At 41.9% G+C, this 18430-nt stretch overlaps 2 protein-coding genes across 3 annotated transcripts in view; both read left to right on the forward strand.

Moving 5' to 3' along the window:
- Positions 1 to 5263: 5263 nt before the first annotated feature.
- LOC139062105 (tRNA (uracil-5-)-methyltransferase homolog B-like) lies at positions 5264 to 6780 on the forward strand (the record flags this gene model as incomplete). Its single annotated transcript, XM_070542515.1, has 1 exon — positions 5264 to 6780. A coding segment is annotated over one exon (630 nt), but the record flags the coding sequence as incomplete, so codon positions are not given.
- A 147-nt stretch (positions 6781 to 6927) lies between these two features.
- Positions 6928 to 18430, forward strand: part of LOC139062104 (acyl-CoA desaturase-like) — a 33204-nt gene continuing 21701 nt past the window's right edge. Inside the window, exons 1-4 of one of the 2 annotated variants that reach the window (XM_070542514.1) lie at positions 6928 to 7085; positions 7338 to 7543; positions 8710 to 8840; positions 9008 to 9213. In XM_070542514.1, coding sequence (XP_070398615.1) covers positions 7342 to 7543; positions 8710 to 8840; positions 9008 to 9213 — 539 coding nt within the window. In that variant the 5' untranslated portion in view covers positions 6928 to 7085; positions 7338 to 7341. The remainder of the gene's footprint in view (positions 7086 to 7337; positions 7544 to 8709; positions 8841 to 9007; positions 9214 to 18430) is intronic. The other variant, XM_070542513.1, reaches the window with a different exon arrangement.

Raw genomic sequence — 18430 nt, forward strand, 5'->3', positions numbered from 1 at the left:
CCAGTTGACATGGTTTCTTCAAGTTCTTTCAAAGAGTTTTTTTAATATATATAGAGTTGATTTTTTGTGAATTTTTAAGTTGGACCGAAGTAGTTGGGTAATTTCAATTAACTTGAAATTTATAAATTGGACCAAAGGAGTTAAGATAATTTCAATAAACTTAAAATTTTTAAGTTGGACAAAGGAGTTAGGATAATTTCAATGAACTTGAAATTTTTAAGTTACACCAAGGTAGTTTGGTAATTTCAATTAACTTGTCATTTTTAAGTTGGACCAAAGGAGTTGGGATAATTTTAATGAGCTTAAAATTTTAAAGAAATCTAAATGAAAATCTTACTTTAATCAAACTTTATAGTTCACTTTGAACAAACTTGATTCAACTGTGTGTTACCAGTTGACATGGTTTTTTCAAGTTTTTTCAAAGAAACACTTTTTTCAGTGCAGTGCTTGTTGACATACCATGAAGACAAAACATGCAAATGGACCCTCTGTCCCAAGGTCCTGCAATCTCTGCGTAAAAGCCTGGCTGCTGCGTTCCTCAACCTGAATAAAAAGTGAACCTACTCAAATCCTACTAGACTTTACAACTTATAAGTTAATTAATCATATGTGATGAATGAACAAGATGTTTAAATCAAATGTTTGAAAAATCTGTGCTTTAGCCATGATGGCTTTAAAATGAATATTGCTCTTACAATGATCCCTTCCAGGTCTTATCTACACCAGATCGGCATGTGCTTGATTTAACAAGCTAATCATTGTTTACACTCATACACTCACACACACTCCTTGGCTCCTCTGCTGTCCATCACGGGGGAGGGGATTGTCCAGGAGGGGAGGACCCAACCTTACCTTGTTGTCCTATGTCTCATATATTCTGGAAGCTGTGCAAATGCAGGGATGGGAGTAGATATTCTGCTGGGGTGGGGCTGCGTTGGTTCCCTCTGACTCTGTGGAACTCTGCAATGCTGCTGCTTTGGGCCTTGGCAAGATGAGCTGGGATCTCAATGCCCTGGGTGGCATTTTGGCAAAGGAGGTGCCTATTGGGACCAGTGAGGGAGCTAGATCCCTGGAGGGCTTAGGCCAACCAGCCATTCCTCCCCATCCCCACACATTTTTCTCCTCCTGCGCCCCGCTCACCACAGCCACGAATACACCTCATCAACATGCACCAACACTGTATTGGAGCAGGCGGAGGGTGACTAGAGGTCTTAGCACACCTCTGTTGTCGCTTGGCTTCCCTGGGCTGGAGGCTAGGAGGAGGATCTGGCTGTCTGGCTGGGTTCTGGGTGGTGGGTCGCTTTGCTCGGCACTGGGCGGGGGAGCCTGCTCATCAGCACTCCAGCAGAAAGGGTCAAACTCTGGTAACCGGTGATGGTTGTACCCAATGTGCAACAGTACCGAGACCAGAATGAATAGGGTGTGTATGGGGAGCATGAGTGGGTGTCCGGCCTGCATTTTTGTAAGTCTTGGGTTGTATGTGTATGTGTGAGCATGAGGGAGGGAGTGTATGACTGTGTTTGTGTATAACTGTATATGTCAGGTGGGGCCTTTGACTCCTCCCTTCTCCTGGGACTTCTTTTAATGATATAGGGCTTCGTCTCCCCTCCCCCTGCCACACCTGCTGTTGAGTGAGGTGCCTTGGTCTGCCTGAATGTTCGTGGCTCCCGGGTCAGGGGGTTTAAGATTTTTGGTGTCTGCCTGATCTATCCCAGTGGCTGCCTGGTGGGGTCTGGGTCCCTGGGCTCTGTTGGGTCCCCGGCGGGGCTCGTCGCCCCTGGGTCTCGGGTCGCTGGGTTCCAGGCTCAGCCAGCTTGGGAGTGAGAGGCTGTGGGAGGGCCGGTGGGCTTGCCGCTGATATCCCTCGGGACTCTGCCGGCTGCTGGTTGTGGCCCCCCAGGGCAATCCTCTGCGCCTCTCGAAGGGGGCAGGGGCTTTTCTGGTCGCAGTCTCCCTGGGGTCCCTGTGTTCTGGGGCAGCTCCTGGATGTCTGAGACTTGGAGCTCCTTCCATCTCCTGCGCATCTTTCGGGGGGCAGATCTGTGGCCTCTCACACTCTCTATTGGACACCCCCAGAGAGAAACCTTACATATACAAGTCTAGAAGCAGACTCTTGTTCATCACTGATTGTTTTTTTGGGGGGGTGGAACCCCCCCCACCCACCCCCCCCCCCACCCCCACCCCCACCCCACCCCGTCTCTTCCTTTCTCTTTCACCTCTGTATCCGTGTCTGGTCAGAATTACAAAGCATTCAAAAAGCAATAACAATAAAGTTTGAAGTATCAGGCGTGACATTAAAAGCAGACGCTTTGATGCTCCACCTGAGAGTAAATCTATAAGGCTTGTCACCAGCATTCAGACATTAATTCTGTTTGCTTCACAGCCAGACAGGACATGGTAAAAATAAATAAATAAATAAGATCGTACATAGCAGAATAGGAGTGTACAGGGCCTTTCTGTTGGCTCACTTTCTGATTGGCTATTCGACAATCCAACATGTTTGAAAGCCCTGATTTGTGGTTGGAGTGGTCCCAGTGTGTTTCTTGGTGGACTGGAGCACTCTTAACACACTACACACATCAGGAAAATCTAATAAGATTACCTTGTGGGGTGAGGAGCTCAGGCATCTGGGAGAGACTTGGTGTAGAGCCACTAATCCTCCACATCGAGAGGAGGAAGCTGAGGTGTTTAGGGCATTTAGTCAGAATGTCCTCAGAACACATCCCAGGTTAGGTGTTTTCAGGATATCCAGCAAGCAGGAGGCCCTGAGGTTGGTCTAGGACATGTCAGAGGGATCATATCTCCAGCCTGGCCAGGGAACAGCTTGAGATCCTACTGGTGGAGCTGGTGGAGGGTGCTGGTGTGAGGACAGTTTAGGTCTCTCTGCTGGAGCTGCTAACCCCACTACCTGGACATAGGGAAAAAGCAAATAGCTTTTAATGGCTTTACTTTAACTTCTCATGCAGGAAACATTGACACTCAGTCAAAATGTTCAACATTCAGAGTATAAATAGACATAATGAATGCTGACTACTGAAAAAAATACTTGTTTTATATAGACTTTAATGAACATTTTGCAGCCTTTTGTTGTGTGAGAAGCCTCTTTTTGTGTTTATCTCTATTAAAAATAATGATTTGTTTGTGTGATGAAAAACCTGGCCATTTGAGTTCAGGTGAAGGGAGCTGATCTTAGATCAGAACCTGACAGATGAAGCTGCAGAGGGAGGACACCAACAGAGATAATCCTTTTACTTTAGTTAGTCAGAGCCGTTGTTACAAATCTCGTGCTGCAAACCTGTCCCCATCTGTCTCATGTCCTCTCTTATTTTGTCCACTGTCTGTTTACACGAGGCTTGTCTCAAATCTAGTTTCTTTTTGGATTTTGCCTGCTTTCTTCACAGAAACATATGTTTTATTCATGAATCTAAATGCATTAAAGTTGTCTTTGGACATTTAACATTTTTATAACCAGATTTGTTAAATCTCTTTTAATAAAAGTGACAGCTGGCCATTTAAATGATGGCCAGTAACTGATATGTTTGAAACTTGATGGCCGACACAACAAAAAAAGATTGCTTACAGGTAAAACATTGAGGTCAAATATGGCAGGTGTCTTTTGACTGCAAAAATCTCAATCCAAGTAGTTAAGGTACAACAATTCCCTGCAGATATTGTGCTCTAACATCAACCTATCCTTCATTCTGATGCTCAGTCTCACTGGCTTGAGCGGTCGCTAACTCGCCACAAAACACCAATGATGAACAGAATGTACACAACCCTGACAATATGGTTGCAGACAGAAAAATATCATTTTAATTTAGTGTCACTTCAGTTAAAAACAGTTTTTTGGGTGTGCTTTTTTAACTCATTTGGAAATATTAAATAAAAAATACCTATACTCTACACAGAGGGTCACATGTTCAAATATCTTCTAAAATTTCTGAAGGTGACCTCCCTCTCTAAAGACGCCCAGCGTCACACAAGATGAGGCAGAGAAGGTATGATTAAAAACACCATAGTTAACAACAAAGCAGAACATTGGGTCAGAAATTATTCAAAAGATTCAACAAGGTGCTGAAAGCGTTCTTTAGAAATGTTGGACCATATTGATAGGATAGCATCTTGCAGTTGATGGAGATTTGTGGGATGAACATCCAGGGCACGAAGCTCCCGTTCCACCACATTCTAAAGATGCTCTATCGGGTTGATCTGGTGACTGTGGGGGCCAGTGTAGTACAGTGAACTCATTGTCATGTTCAAGAAACCAACTTGAAATGATTGGAGCTTTATGACATGGTGCATTATCCTGCTGGAAGGAGCCATCAGAGGATGGGTACATGGTGGTAATGAAGGTATGGACATGATCGGAAACAATGCTCGGGTAGCCCGTGGCATTTAAACGATGCCCAAGGGGCCTAAGGTGTGCCAAGAAAACATCCCCCACACCATTACACCACCACCACCAGCCGGCACAGTAGTAACAAGGCATGGTGGATCCATGTTCTCATTCTGTTTACGCCAAATTCTGACTCTACCATTTGAATGTCTCAACAGAAATCGAGACACATCAGACCAGGCAACATTTTTCCGGTCTTCAACTGTCTAGTTTCGGTGAGCTTGTTCAAATTGTAGCCTCATTTTCCTATTTGTAGTGGAGATGAGTGGTACCCGGTGGGGTCTTCTGCTGCTGTAGCCCATTCGTCTCAAGGTTGTGCGTGGTGTGGCTTCACACCTGCATTCCTCGGTTGTAACGAATGGTTATTTCAAAGTTGCTCTTTATCAGCTTGAATCAGTCGGCCCATTCTCCTCTGACCTCTAGCATCAACAAGGCATTTTCGCCCACAGGGCTGCCGCATACTAGATGTTTTTCCCTTTTCCCACCATTCCTTTTAAACCCTAGAAGTGGTTGTGGGTGAAAATCCCAGTAACTGAAATACTCTGACCAGCCCGTCTGGCACCAACAACCATGCCACGCTCAAAATTGCTTAAATCAGCTTTCTTTCCCATTCTGACTTTCAGTTTTGAGTTCAGAAGATTGTCTTGATCAGGACCACACCCCTAAATGCATTGAAGCAACTGCCACGTGATTGGTTGATCAGATAATTGCATTAAGGAGAAGTTGAACAGGTGTTCCTAATAATCCTTTAGGTGGGCGTATGTGTGCAAAATCAAAAGTAGAAGCTCTACAGTTTTATCATCTTTAAGATAAATAAAGCTCATGATAATTTAGCATCTGCTTTTTTTAACGCCAGTTTTATGACTTTTATTGTTTTCTGATAAACAGGTGCTGGGCTTCAAATTTCGCATCTCAGCTGATGCGTTTTTCCAGGTGAACCAGTCAGCTGCTGAGGTTCTGTATGAAACAGTGAGAGACCTGTGCGTCCCACACACTGATCAAGAAGAGTCTGGAGGTACTCTTCTAGACGTGTGCTGTGGCACAGGTGCCATCGGCATCACCGCATCTCCCAGAGTGGACAGAGTTATCGGCATCGAGCTGATAGAACAGGCCGTGAAGGACGCTGCGCACAACGCAGCTCTTAATAACATCCCTAACTGTGAGTTCATCCCTGGTAAAGCAGAGGTGGTGCTTCCTGGGCTTATGTCTCAGCTGAGTTCTGCAGGCGGAGGTCTTACAGCTGTGGTCAACCCATCACGGGCTGGCCTTCACACCAAAGTGGTCAGAGCACTACGAAACCAACCTTCCATCCACAGGCTAGTTTATGTTTCCTGTAAACCAGACGGAGAGGCTATGAGGAACTTCAGGGACCTTTGTTGTCCTCCGGACCCTCAGAAGAAACTCGTAGGAGACGCCTTTTCTCCCACTCTTGCTGTGCCCGTGGACTTGTTCCCACATACCCCTCACTGTGAAGTGGTGCTACTCTTTGAGAGGTAGCAAACAGTGAAGTTACTTCAATGGAGTAATGGCTAAAGGGAAATAAGAGTCATGAAGTGGCCCTAAGTGATGCATAATGAGGATGTGCACTGCTGTTAAATTAGCCACTTGGATTTTTTAAAGTTATTTAATTAACACAAAATGCAAATTTAACATTTTTTAAAAAGATATTCCTAATGCAAACTCATTATGGATCGTGTATACAAAATATTTTTTGTTTTCTGAAACCCTTTAAATTTCCTAAAGACAATTTTCCCGCCATAACTATTAACATACCTCCTTTTAAATTTAAACGTGTGACAGAATTGGTGTGTTTGATTCTGCCAGCTGTCTCTGTAGTGCCTGCTCTTGACCCGCAGGTGGTGCTGTTTACCACGTGACAGATGAAACCTTTTGACAATAAAATGTCTCACTACGTGCCAGATCATCTCGTTCATTCCAGTTCACTAATGGTCATAAAACCAGGCGTTTGGGTTGGAGTGGCAAAATCTGTTCTAAAGGAGTCTACTCATCACGAGGTGAACGTGCGTTTGTCCATGCTCTGGAACTCTTTGCCCATTACAGTTAGGCTGGCATCCTCTCTGCCTGTTTTTAAACCTAATTTAAAACCCTACTTTTATGACTTGGCTTTTAGACAGTGATTCGTGTTATCGTATTATGATTTTATGGTTTTTATTGTTGTGTTTTATCTTATTATTGTTTTTACTTTTGTTTTAATTGATCCTGCCTGTTCAGCACTTTAGTCAGCTCTCACGCTGTGTCTTAAATTGTGCTATAGAAATAAAGTTGGTATGGGTATGATATGGTTCACATGACGTCATTTCCACATTTCTACTCTTCACTAACAGAAGATGCACATTTTTTAATTTAAAAAAAGCACTTTTTAGGCAGAAACCTTGTATGATTTTCACTAAAGAGAGCTGTTTGGATCACGTCACCAGGAACTGGTGATTAAAGAGGACAGAAAGTTATTCTTTTCAATGCTTAATAACTTGAGTCATACTGACATGAGAATATTTGGCAACAGATGAAGGTTACGTGGGAGAACAAACATAAGTTTGAGATAACAGCCAGTTAGGAGTGGTTCCACACCGAGGAGTTGCTTTAAAGCTGCAACAAGAGCTCACCAGTGACTCGGGATCAAGACACCAGCGTTGCATCTTTAATTCTCTAGTGCAGAAACTCTAAAACAGTGAGTATGACAGAAACTGCAAATAAATATGTTCCCCCCAGGAAATGTTACCTAAAGGGTAAAGATCATCTGAAGAGAGTTTAACATTTATTTATATAAGTAATAATAGTTGAATAAATGCAGCAGCAGAGGTGCATGACCAGAAACAGATGTGCCAGCTGCTGCAGAGTGCGCGAGCTTCATCCTCCGCATCACGCGTTGCGCATTTACGTTTCCCACCGGTGTGTCCTCACAGCTTTCCGTCTTTTTTAGAAAGATGACCGAAACCCAAACCCACCACGGAGACCGTGACACATCCAGCGTGGATGATGTCTTTGACGACACCTACAGAGAGAAGGAAGGGAAACAACCGAGAGTCCTGGTGTGGAGAAACATCGCTCTGATGACTCTCCTGCACGCTGGTGCGCTTTTTGGACTCATCCTCCTTCCGTCCGCCTCGCGCTCAACTCTTGCATGGAGTAAGTGTTTCAAATATCTATATTTCAATATTAGCTTCAAAGATTAATCGTTTCCTCTTCGGATCAAATACATCAGAGGACAGAAAGTGCTGATGCTGCAGCTCGAGCTGGAGCTTAGGGGAAACAGAATGAGTCACCATGGCCTAATTAGTTTTGTCTCGTGCTTTTATTTAATATTTTTGTTATTTCATACCAAATGTGTCAGACTGTCAGGAAAATGCAACCAGAGTGAATGCATACTGAGCAGGAATGTAAGAATGATGTAAAAAATGAGACTGAATTGTTGGTGAGAAGAAGCTGCTCCAAGATTCATGAAACCCATTTAGACTCGCTAAAGCCCTAACATTTATTCTGAGCATGAAAAAATACATTTTGTTCTTTTTTATAGAAATCAGAATGTTTCAGTTTTCTCTGGTGATGTGATTTTAAGGACAGAAAAATAAGATTTTGTGGATTCTGCTGCACAATTCATGTCTGATTCAACTCTAATGCAGCATGGTTTTCACTCTTATTATCTCATCTCCAGGAATTTTCTGCATTTCTTCATACAATTTTACGAATATCAACAAGCTGGATGTTCTTTTGTCTCTGCCGCATGACACTTTTTATATGCTTAATTAGCTCTGAGCACATTTATTTAGCTTGGGAAGCATTTTCCTAGAACGTTTTTTTTCATTATTGAGGGAGAAAACTTTTCCTAGCTCAGATGCTTTAATTTTTTCCCAAAAATTTTAGACAGATTCATATTATGAAATGTAAATTTCACCACAGATACTTTTTGCATTTGAAAAAAAGTCACATTGACTTACCAGTGTTGTTTTTTTATTTTTTTTTATTTTTTTACCATTATTCTATATATTGTGTCATTTTTTCCCAAAGTCTCCCAAAGTTAATAAGAAAAAAATAGATAAAAGTTCTGCTTAATTGACTTTTTTTTTTTTTTAAAAAAAGCTGCCTTCTGCCTGAAACTGAGTTTATTTAACGTTAGGATTCAAAGTGTTTGCAGAATGATTTGATTTTGTTGTCTGTAGTTGAGACGTGACACTAATTCCTACACAACTCTTTAAAAAAAATCGACCCGTTTTGTGCTTGTGAATAATCACAGCTTGCAACGTTCCCAACATTAAACTGATGAGACTTTCCTTTGCATCCCTCGTTTTTCCCAGCTGTTGCGTGCTACGTGTTTAGTGCTCTTGGTGTGACGGCCGGTGCCCACAGATTATGGAGCCACAGATCCTACAAGGCTTCTTTCCCTCTGAGAGTCTTCCTTGCTTTTGGAAACTCCATGGCATTTCAGGTAAAACAGACAAAAACAGAAATATTCAATGCTGCAGTTTTCTGAACATGATTGAAACATTTAACCTCCGTGGCATTTTTGGCAGCCACATGATTTCTGACCTTAAGCTGACAGTCAACAAAGAACTTTAATCACATAATCCCCCCCCCCCCCCCCCGCATGTGCAGAATGACATTTATGAGTGGGCGAGGGACCACCGTGTCCATCACAAGTACTCGGAAACCAACGCAGACCCTCACAACGCCAAACGGGGCTTCTTCTTCTCTCACGTTGGGTGGTTGATGGTCCGAAAACACCCTGAGGTCATAGAGAAGGGACAGAAACTGGAGCTGGGAGATCTGAAGGCTGATGAAGTGGTGATGTTCCAGAGGAGGTGAGGAAATGTCCAGACATCATCAAGCCTGGATAAAATCTGCTCTTCTTTTTACTCTTCCATGATTTCAAATCTCTTTATTGAATAAAATGTTCATAACAAAACTGACAGTAAAAGTTATTTTCTGCCAGACTTAAAAGGCTCAGGATTTAGTCCGAGCCATAGCAAGTGAACATTTTCTGATGGAGAACAGAGGGTGAAATACTAGCAGTTAGCATTAGCAACTCCTCCACACAACAGAACTCCTCCAAGTTTGTGTTATTTGTTAGTTGCTGTTTTCCAGTCAGAGGTGAGATGTCCAAATAGACTAAATCAGGGCTGTTCAATTCCGGGCCTCGAGGGCCGGTGTCCAGCACGTTTTAGTTTTAACTCTGCTTTAACACACCTGATTTCAATCAGTAGGTGATTAGCAGGCTTCCGCATGGCCTGATGAGCTGCTGGACAGGTGATTCAACCACTGAATCAAGTGTGTTAGAGCAGAGAAACCACTAAAACGTGCATGATACTGGCCCTCGAGGCCCGGAATTGAATAGCCCTGCTCTAAATCCTGTTGTCCAAAGCTACTTTCTACTCCAGCTGACTTCTATGTTTGTATACAGGAGCAGCAGAGCTTTTGTTCCCCTAGAGAATGACAGAAGGAATTCCTTCTAGAGACACCTGCAAATGTGTTAAAGTTATGAGTAAAGTAGACCTTTAAACCACAAACCGCTCTACTCCCTTCCTCCTCCCTCCTCTGCTTGCCGGGGCCACCGTGAGTCCCTATCCATCTGTGAGACGAGTCAGATTTCCACTTCCCTATCCACCTAATCTCACCCCCCCCCAGCCCACTGTCCACATGTTATCTCACTCACTCCATCACCCCTGGAGAACTGTCTAGTTCTTCTGTCTGAGGATTGCTGGGTCCAGATTTTGGAAAAGACAACACTAATAAATGTTTCCAGAACAAATGTGGACCTGACGAAATCTTAACTTTGCCTGTTTGTGTCATAATCTCTGCAAGGCTGAAAGTGCCTTCTTGAGCACATAATCCTAGATACATGATAGCAGTTCCTTATCAACCGAATTCAGCTCAATGTCCTCCAGTTACATCAATGAAGCTGGCTATACTAAATGTTAGATATCTCGGTAATAAGTCATTTCTAGTAAAAGATCTCATCTCCTCACAATCTTGATGCCATCTTCCTGACAGAAATTTGGTCATCTGATAGTACCTGTACACCAGTTCTCTTTGACGCCTCCCCCCAAATTTTACATCACTGAATTTGCTTCATCCTGACAAGAGGGGGGGAGGTGTTGCTTCTATCTTTAGAGACACATTAATGTGTAAACAGTTAGTGTGCTCTTACTATGACTCCTTTGAATATCTCTGCTTCGAAGTTAAAGGTACACCCAAGATATTAGCACTTGTCATTTATAGACCACCAGGGCCTCCTAGAACTCTCATAGACAATTTTACTAAGCTCCTTTCTGTCATCACTATAGATTACGCACACCTTATCATAAGTGGTGACTTTAATATTTATGTTGATAATGCTACCAGCAAATCAGCAGAACAATTTCTTGATATGCTTGAGTTGTATGACCTAAACAAAATGTCCATGCTCAAACACACGAACTGGGCCACACTCTCGACCTAATCTTAACTAGAGACGTTGATGTGTCAAACATTGTTGTTAAAGATGTGGGCCTATCTGATCATTTCTGTGTTTTCTCTGAGATATCAATCTCACCTGCTGCACTTCAAACTACAGTTGTTCGCAAAAAAAGGTACATAGGTGATCACACTGCTTCAGCTTTTACCAAACAGATGAACTTATTAACACATCCAACATCCAGCTGCAATGATTCACTCTTAGCCAGCTTCAATTCAATTCAATTTTATTTATATAGCGCCAAATCACGACAAGTCATCTCAAGGCACTTCACATAATAAACATTGCAATTCAGGTCAGTTCATTAAGCCAATCAGAAAAAAAAAAGTTTCCTATATAAGGAACCCAACAGCAATCCTCATGCTAAACAAGCATTTAGCGACTGTGGAGAGGAAAACTCCCTTTTAACAGGAAGAAACCTCCAGAGGATCCTGGCTCAGTATAAGCAGCCATCCACCACGACTCACTGAGGATCGAGAAGACAGAGCAGACACACACACACACACACACACACACACACACACACACACACACACACACACACACACACACACACACACACACACACACACACACACACACACACACACACCAAGCAATGTGTCCATGGTTACACCGTGATTGCTTAGTAAATATTCTGTTTGGCGAGAGATAAACTTTATTGTATTTATCCCAGTGAATCTATAATTAAACGGGTAAACTAGTAGTAGCACATCCAATGTCAAGGAAAGCAAAAAGTTATTATCAGGAGAGGGAGAATGTTTTAGTGGTTAGCAGCAGTGTGCTAGACGATGGCCCCCTCCATGAGGCCACAACAGCTCAGCAGAAAATCATTGTAGCTTACTCTGGGGAGAAAAACACTTAGAAAAAAAAAAGGTTAATAGCTGAAGTAGCAGTGAATAATACAGTTAAAGAGCAGATTGTAGAAGAAAGTAGAAGAGTGTGAAAAGTGGTCAGTGTATCCTCCAGCAGTCTAAGCCTATAGCAGCATAACTACAGAGATAACTCTGGATAACCAAGCCTTTTTAGATGGAGGCATGTTGGAGGCAGGGCAAGGGAGAGCCGTCTATACCAACTGTACACTCCACCTCCCTCTCCCCCCCACTTGTCCAGTTTTAGGCTAACATCAGATTTTAACCATAAGCCCTATCTAATGAAAATGTGTTGAGCCTATTCTTAAAAGTAGACAAGGTGTCTGCCTCACAGACTTACACTGGGAGCTGGTTCCACAGGAGAGGAGCCTGATAACTAAAATATCTGCCTCCCATCCTAATTTTAGATATTCTGGGAACCACCAGTAAACCTGCAGTCTGGGAGCGAAGTGCTCGGTTAGGAACGTATGGAACAATCAGATCACTAATGTATGATGGAGCTTGATTATTAAGAGCTTTATATGTGAGAAGAATGATCTTAAAATCTATTCTGAATTTAACAGGTAGCCAATGTACGGAAGCGAAGACAGGAGAGATATGATCTCTCTTTTTAATTCTCATCAGAACTCTAGCTGCAGCATTTTGGACAAGCTGAAGACTTTTAACTACATTCTGTGGACTTCCTGAGAGTAATGAATTACAGTAATCCAGTCTTGATGTCATAAATGCATGAACTGGTTTTTCAACATCACTCCTGGAAAGGATGCTTCTAATCTTAGCAATGTTCCAAAGGTGGAAAAAGGAAATCCTACAAACCTGATTAACCTGAGATTTGAATGACATGTCCTGGTAAAAAATAACACCAAGGTTCCTTACTTTGTTTCCGGAGACTAATTTAATGCCATTCAGGTCAGGTGATTGACTAAGCAATTTCCTTTTCTGGATTTCTGGTCCAAAGATGAGAACTTCCGTCTTGTCTTGATTTAAAAGCAAAAAGTTTAGAGTCATCCAATTTTTTATGTCCTCAAGACAAGCCTGTAATCTACCAAAGCGATTAGGTTTAGGGTTAATGGATAGATATTACTGAGTATCGTCAGCATAACAGTGAAAGTTTGTCCCATGCTATCTAATGGTTTTACCAATTGGGAGCATATATATTGTAGCGTTATGGATTTATTCTCTTTTATGAAAGAGAAACCATGCTACGTATTAATTCGGAATATTAATTTTAATAAATCAATAACCAAATTTTATATTGTTCAGAAGACTCAAAGGTTGTTTTCATCCATAAACTGCCGATAATATCTGAGTGTCTGTGTTTCAGTTCAATGAGGAAACAAGTTTGAAGGATTAACAGTTTTAATTCTTCAAATTAAACTAATGATTTTGAAAATTGACAAACAGGAAATAACAATCACATTGGCACCACCTTACACCAGGTGTAACAGTGCAAGAAAGATTTTGTCGTGTCTCGTCCATCTCCCATTAAGTTCAGAGCAACTCGCGTTTTTACCTTCTGAGCCGACGTAAAACTCCGGGCAGATTCCTTAATATGTCTCACACAAACAAGGACTGTCCGTAGCCTACTTAACTTTATGACACAGGGTAAAACAAGGAATTGTTGATAGAGAAATGAATACACACAACTTCACAAGATGGAAGAAAAAGGCATGGAACCGAGCAACGGAGGCTGTGAAAGCCGACCCGATCACCGGTCCAAAATAAAAAATAAAAAAAAATAATAAACCCTATGCTGCCGAGATGCTATCAGACGGACAAACGTAGCAAAATGTAGATTCTACACACCGTAGCGATTTACAAGAACCACCGCCAATGCGGGTTTTGTGAGGACACAGACTGACTGTGTCAGAAATGGTATGACAATCTAACGGGACGCGTTCCCTTTTTGTCTAACTGTGGTGCTAGCTTAGCTCTCCAGCCAGGTCTAGCGTTCTTTGTCTGTAGCGACCAGACTTAAATTTTCCCGATTAACAAGTAGGCATCTCGCCCCGCTTGTAATACGGACTTCAAAAAACGTACGCAATCTGAATGCAGTAACGCGTGACGGCCATAACCCGGCTTACGACGTTTACCGTGCAATCAAGCAACAGTAGGTGCCTACGGGCATTCCGTTCAGATTGTTTCTATAAGTCACCCATGCAATGGAGATATTTTCCACAATAGCTCGCCCACAGTGTCAACACACTGAGACGAAAGGTGTCCGAGAATTTAGTCTCGGTTCTGAGGTTCGGAGAATTTAGTGATAATTTTAGGAACTGAGGATAAGCTGCTCACGGTAGCTCACCCAGCAATGGTCAGAGCGGAAACGTAGCTTTCCGACCTGAGGTTAGACTAGAGACGCGGCGGCGCGTCAAAATGGACAGAATGGAGTCAAAAGCACAACTCACACGTTCGCTCCGAAGGCGAAGATGGGATAAATCAAAGTTAGGTCTGTAATTTGCGGTCAATTTGAGATCGGAGATCTTCCCCGTCAAGTTATCACCCGGACGTCTCCCGGAAGAGTGACTTCAGCGGAACAATTTCCGGTTTTTCAAAATAAGACATCAAAGTGAAACACAGAGAAAAGCGTTGTTTGTAGCTTTTAGATGTAAGAAATCAGACATATCGCAGATATAGAAGACTGGATACGCTCGCCATTAAATGTAGCGTTATGGATTTATTCTCTTTTATGAAAGAGAAACCATGCTACGTATTAATTCGGAATATTAATTTTAATAAATCAATAACCAAATTTTATATTGTTCAGAAGACTCAAAGGTTGTTTTCATCCATAAACTGCCGATAATATCTGAGTGTCTGTGTTTCAGTTCAATGAGGAAACAAGTTTGAAGGATTAACAGTTTTAATTCTTCAAATTAAACTAATGATTTTGAAAATTGACAAACAGGAAATAACAATCACATTGGCAACTTTGTGGGACAATCTTTTAACAGTTTATATGCTGTTCTTGCTCAAATAGACCTTCTGGTGAATTTATGAAGATTGAGAATGTTGTGACATGAATGCGTGTGTGAGTCTGATTTTGCTTCAGGAAGAAACAGGTGTCTGAGTGAAGTGATGGTTTGGATAAACTTAGGTCTTATCAGAGAACTGCATCAAACGCTAAAACCGTGCTCTGTCTCACCGAACTCTTGTGGACCCTCTTTCGGATCCGGGCCGTGGAGGATGTTGTGGTTCATCCAGATGACACCGGCGGCTGACAGGAGACGTAGGTGTCGAACGGAACCGGTCCAGAGTTGCCCTCGGTACACGTGGATGGTAGAGCGTTTTATCGATGCGCTTTCTTAAGTTAATTCACTCAGAAATCAAAAGACTCGGTAATGAGTCTTCGTTAGAAGTCGCGATTCAGCTATTCTGCCTGGCTTGGCAGAAACAGCGTGAAAGGGGGGAAGAACGAGCCAACAGGCTCTGCCCCCCCTTTGGTTTTCAGGTCTGTTCTTTCCCGTTGTCCAACACGAACTGAACTATAAGACTGAAAACTTACCAATAACCTCTCTTCTCAAAGCAAAACATGTGCGTCATCAAATGTGTCTGGAGTTTACTGTGGGCAGATGTGTGTGGGTGTGTGTGAATGTTTGTGTGCTTGAGTGTGAAGGTCAGTACCACACATTCAACATTATCTACTTAAGTGTGGATTCATTAATCCATTATAATTACCCCAAAGCATACTAGTCATTCATTTGATTAAACACATTTATAATGAGCAAAATGATAATGGTTATTTTAACATTAAAATCACGAAAACGAAGTTTAAACTTTATGTTTTGACTTGGTCTGGGTACAACTCATGTAAACACATCTTCTGGTAGACTGCAGGTGGCAGATGTTATGGTTTCCTCCCAGACTCGCTGGCGTTCAGGTCTTAATCTGTGGGTGAAAGTTCTCAGCGACCCAGCTATGACCCAGCTGCGTCCAACACCACCATTGTGACAGAAAACTCATATTTCCTCACGTTACAATATAGTAAAAAGAATTGGTCCAAGCATTGAACCCTGTGGTACTCCACAAGTAACCCTGGAATATGAAGATGCTTTGTCATGTACATTTACAAAATGAAATCTGTCAGACAGGTAGGATTTAAACCAGCCTAATGCTGTTCCTTTGATCCCTACAACATGTTCAAGCCTTTCTACAAGAGCATTGTAATCAACTGTGTCAAAGGCAGCACTGAGATCTAACAAGACTAGAACAGACACAAGATTCTTATCTGAGGCCATGAGAATATCATTTGTAACTCTCACTAATGCAGTTTCAGTGCAGTGATACTCTCTAAAACCAGACTGAAATTCCTGAAACAGCTCATTAGTGTTTAAATGCTCATATACTTGGATGGCCACTATTTTCTCCAGGACTTTGGATAAAAATGGAAGGTTAGATATTGGTTTATAATTAATTGGGTCATCTGGATCCAGAGAAGGCTTCTTAAGTGAAGGTTTGATTACAGCAACCTTAAAATCCTGTGGTACATATCCATTTACTAAGGATAGATTGATTATATCTAGAATGGGGGCAGTAACCAAAGGAAATGCATCTTTAAATAATTTGGTTGGGATTGGATCTAAAATGCAAGTGGAAGGTTTAGATGAAGCTAATATTTTTGATAACTCTGAAAGCTCAACTGGATCAAAACGGTTCAAACACAGATGAGGTTCTACAGTTACCTCTGATGCTGCCTCACTTACTGAGGAAGAAGAAATTGCATTAGGGAGGATGCTAAAGATTTTGTTTCTAATAGAATAAATTTTACTTGTGAAAAATCCCATTAAGTCATTACTGCTGAGGGCTAAGGGAATAGATGGCTCAGAGCTATTATTCTGTGTAAGTTTGGTAACTGTACTGAAAAGAAATTCAGGATTCTTATTCTCCTCAATTAACGCTGAGAAATAAGCGTTCTAGTTTGTGGAAGCTTATTTTTATAAAGCACAAGACTATTTTTCCAGGATAGGTAGGCCTCCTCATGGTGCGTAGAGCGCCATGTTCTCTCCAATTTTCTAGAGTTTTGTTTTAAAGCTTGTAAATGAGAATTAAACCAGGGAGCCAACTTCCTGTCCCTAATTATCTTCTTTTTTAAAGGGGCAACATCATCTAATGCCACACGTAAAGATGAAGTAACATTATGAACTAAGGCATCAATTTGTGAGGGGCTAGAAATGAAAATATTGCCCTCTGTTACGTTCCTCTGAGATGCTGAGGACAGTAAAGATGGAACAGTTGATTTAAAAGATTCAACAGCGTTATCAGATAGAGACCGACTATAGTGAAATTTACTTTCATGTCTCGAGAACTCAGTTATAAAAAAACTCAAAAGTTATCAGAAAGTGGTCCAAGAGGACTGGATTATGTGGAAAGATCGTTATTTCCTCACACTCTATACCATAACTCAGCACAAGGTCCAATGTATGATGGCAGGAGTGGGTGGAGCTATGTGTTCTTTGAGTAAAACCAATTGAGTAAGATATTACTAAAGGCTACATTGAGGCTATCATTTTCAATGTCCACATGAATATTAAAATCCCCCACTACAATGACCTTATCAGTATTTAGCACCAAATCAGATAAAAAAATCTGAGATCTAGTCCAAAAACTCAGAGTTAGGGCCTGGTGGACGATATAAAACTACAAACAAGAGTGGTTTCACAGTTTTGCAATCTGGATTAGGAAAACTAAGAATAAGATGTTCGAACGAACTGTAGCTATTAATTGGTAAGGGACTGATTAATAAGTCCGAATGAAAAATGGTTGCTACTCCTCCTCCTCGCCCTGTACTTCGAGCAATATGATGATTTAAATAATGTGAAGGAGTCGACTCATTTAAGCTAACATAGTCCTCTTGCTGCAGCCAGGATTCTGTGAGAACAAAGAGATCTGATTATCACAAATCAAGTCATTAACTAACAAAGTCTTAGAAAAAATGGATCTAATGTTCAACAACCCACATTTAATTTTTCTAGTTTTCTGCTCAGTTGAATTTGTTCTAATATTTATGAGATTTCCATGATTTGCTTTATTAAGCCTGATATTTAATCTGTGTAATTTTGGCCGTGGGCAGGACACTGTCTCTATGGGGTAGTGGGTGGGTAACAGTACAGAAGCTGCAGAGGTGTGTGTTAAACTACGACTCTGCTTCCTGGTCTGGACCCTGGGTTGTCATGGAGGACTAATAAAACTGGCCATGTTCCTAGAAAGAAGAGCTGCTCCATCCAAAGAGGGATGGATGTCGTCTCTTCGCATCAGACCAGGATTTCCCCAAAAAGTTTTCCAATTATCAATGTAGTCCACGTTGTTTTCAGGACACCACCTAGACAACCAGCGGTTGAAGGACAGCATGCAGCTAAACATGTTGTCACTGGTCCGATCAGGCAGGGGGACAGAGAAAATTACGGAGTCCGACATTGTTTTGGCAAACTTACACACCGAAGCAACATTAATTTTAGTGACCTCCGTGAATAACAGTCTTACTGTATTTACGCTTCTCCTTAGCCAGCAGTTTCAGATAAGATTTAATGTCGCCCGCTCTGGCCCCAGGTAAACATTTAACTATGGTTGCTGGAGCCTCTAATGCACATGTGTCAGACACAAGGCCCGCGGGCTAGGTGCAGCCCACGGAGCATTTTTATGTGGCCCGCGAGATAAATGTCAAAAATATATTAAAACTGACCCACTGGCTGATTT

The sequence above is a fragment of the Nothobranchius furzeri genome, chromosome 12 (assembly GCF_043380555.1).
Source record: "Nothobranchius furzeri strain GRZ-AD chromosome 12, NfurGRZ-RIMD1, whole genome shotgun sequence".
NCBI classification, from domain to species: Eukaryota; Metazoa; Chordata; class Actinopteri; order Cyprinodontiformes; family Nothobranchiidae; genus Nothobranchius; species Nothobranchius furzeri.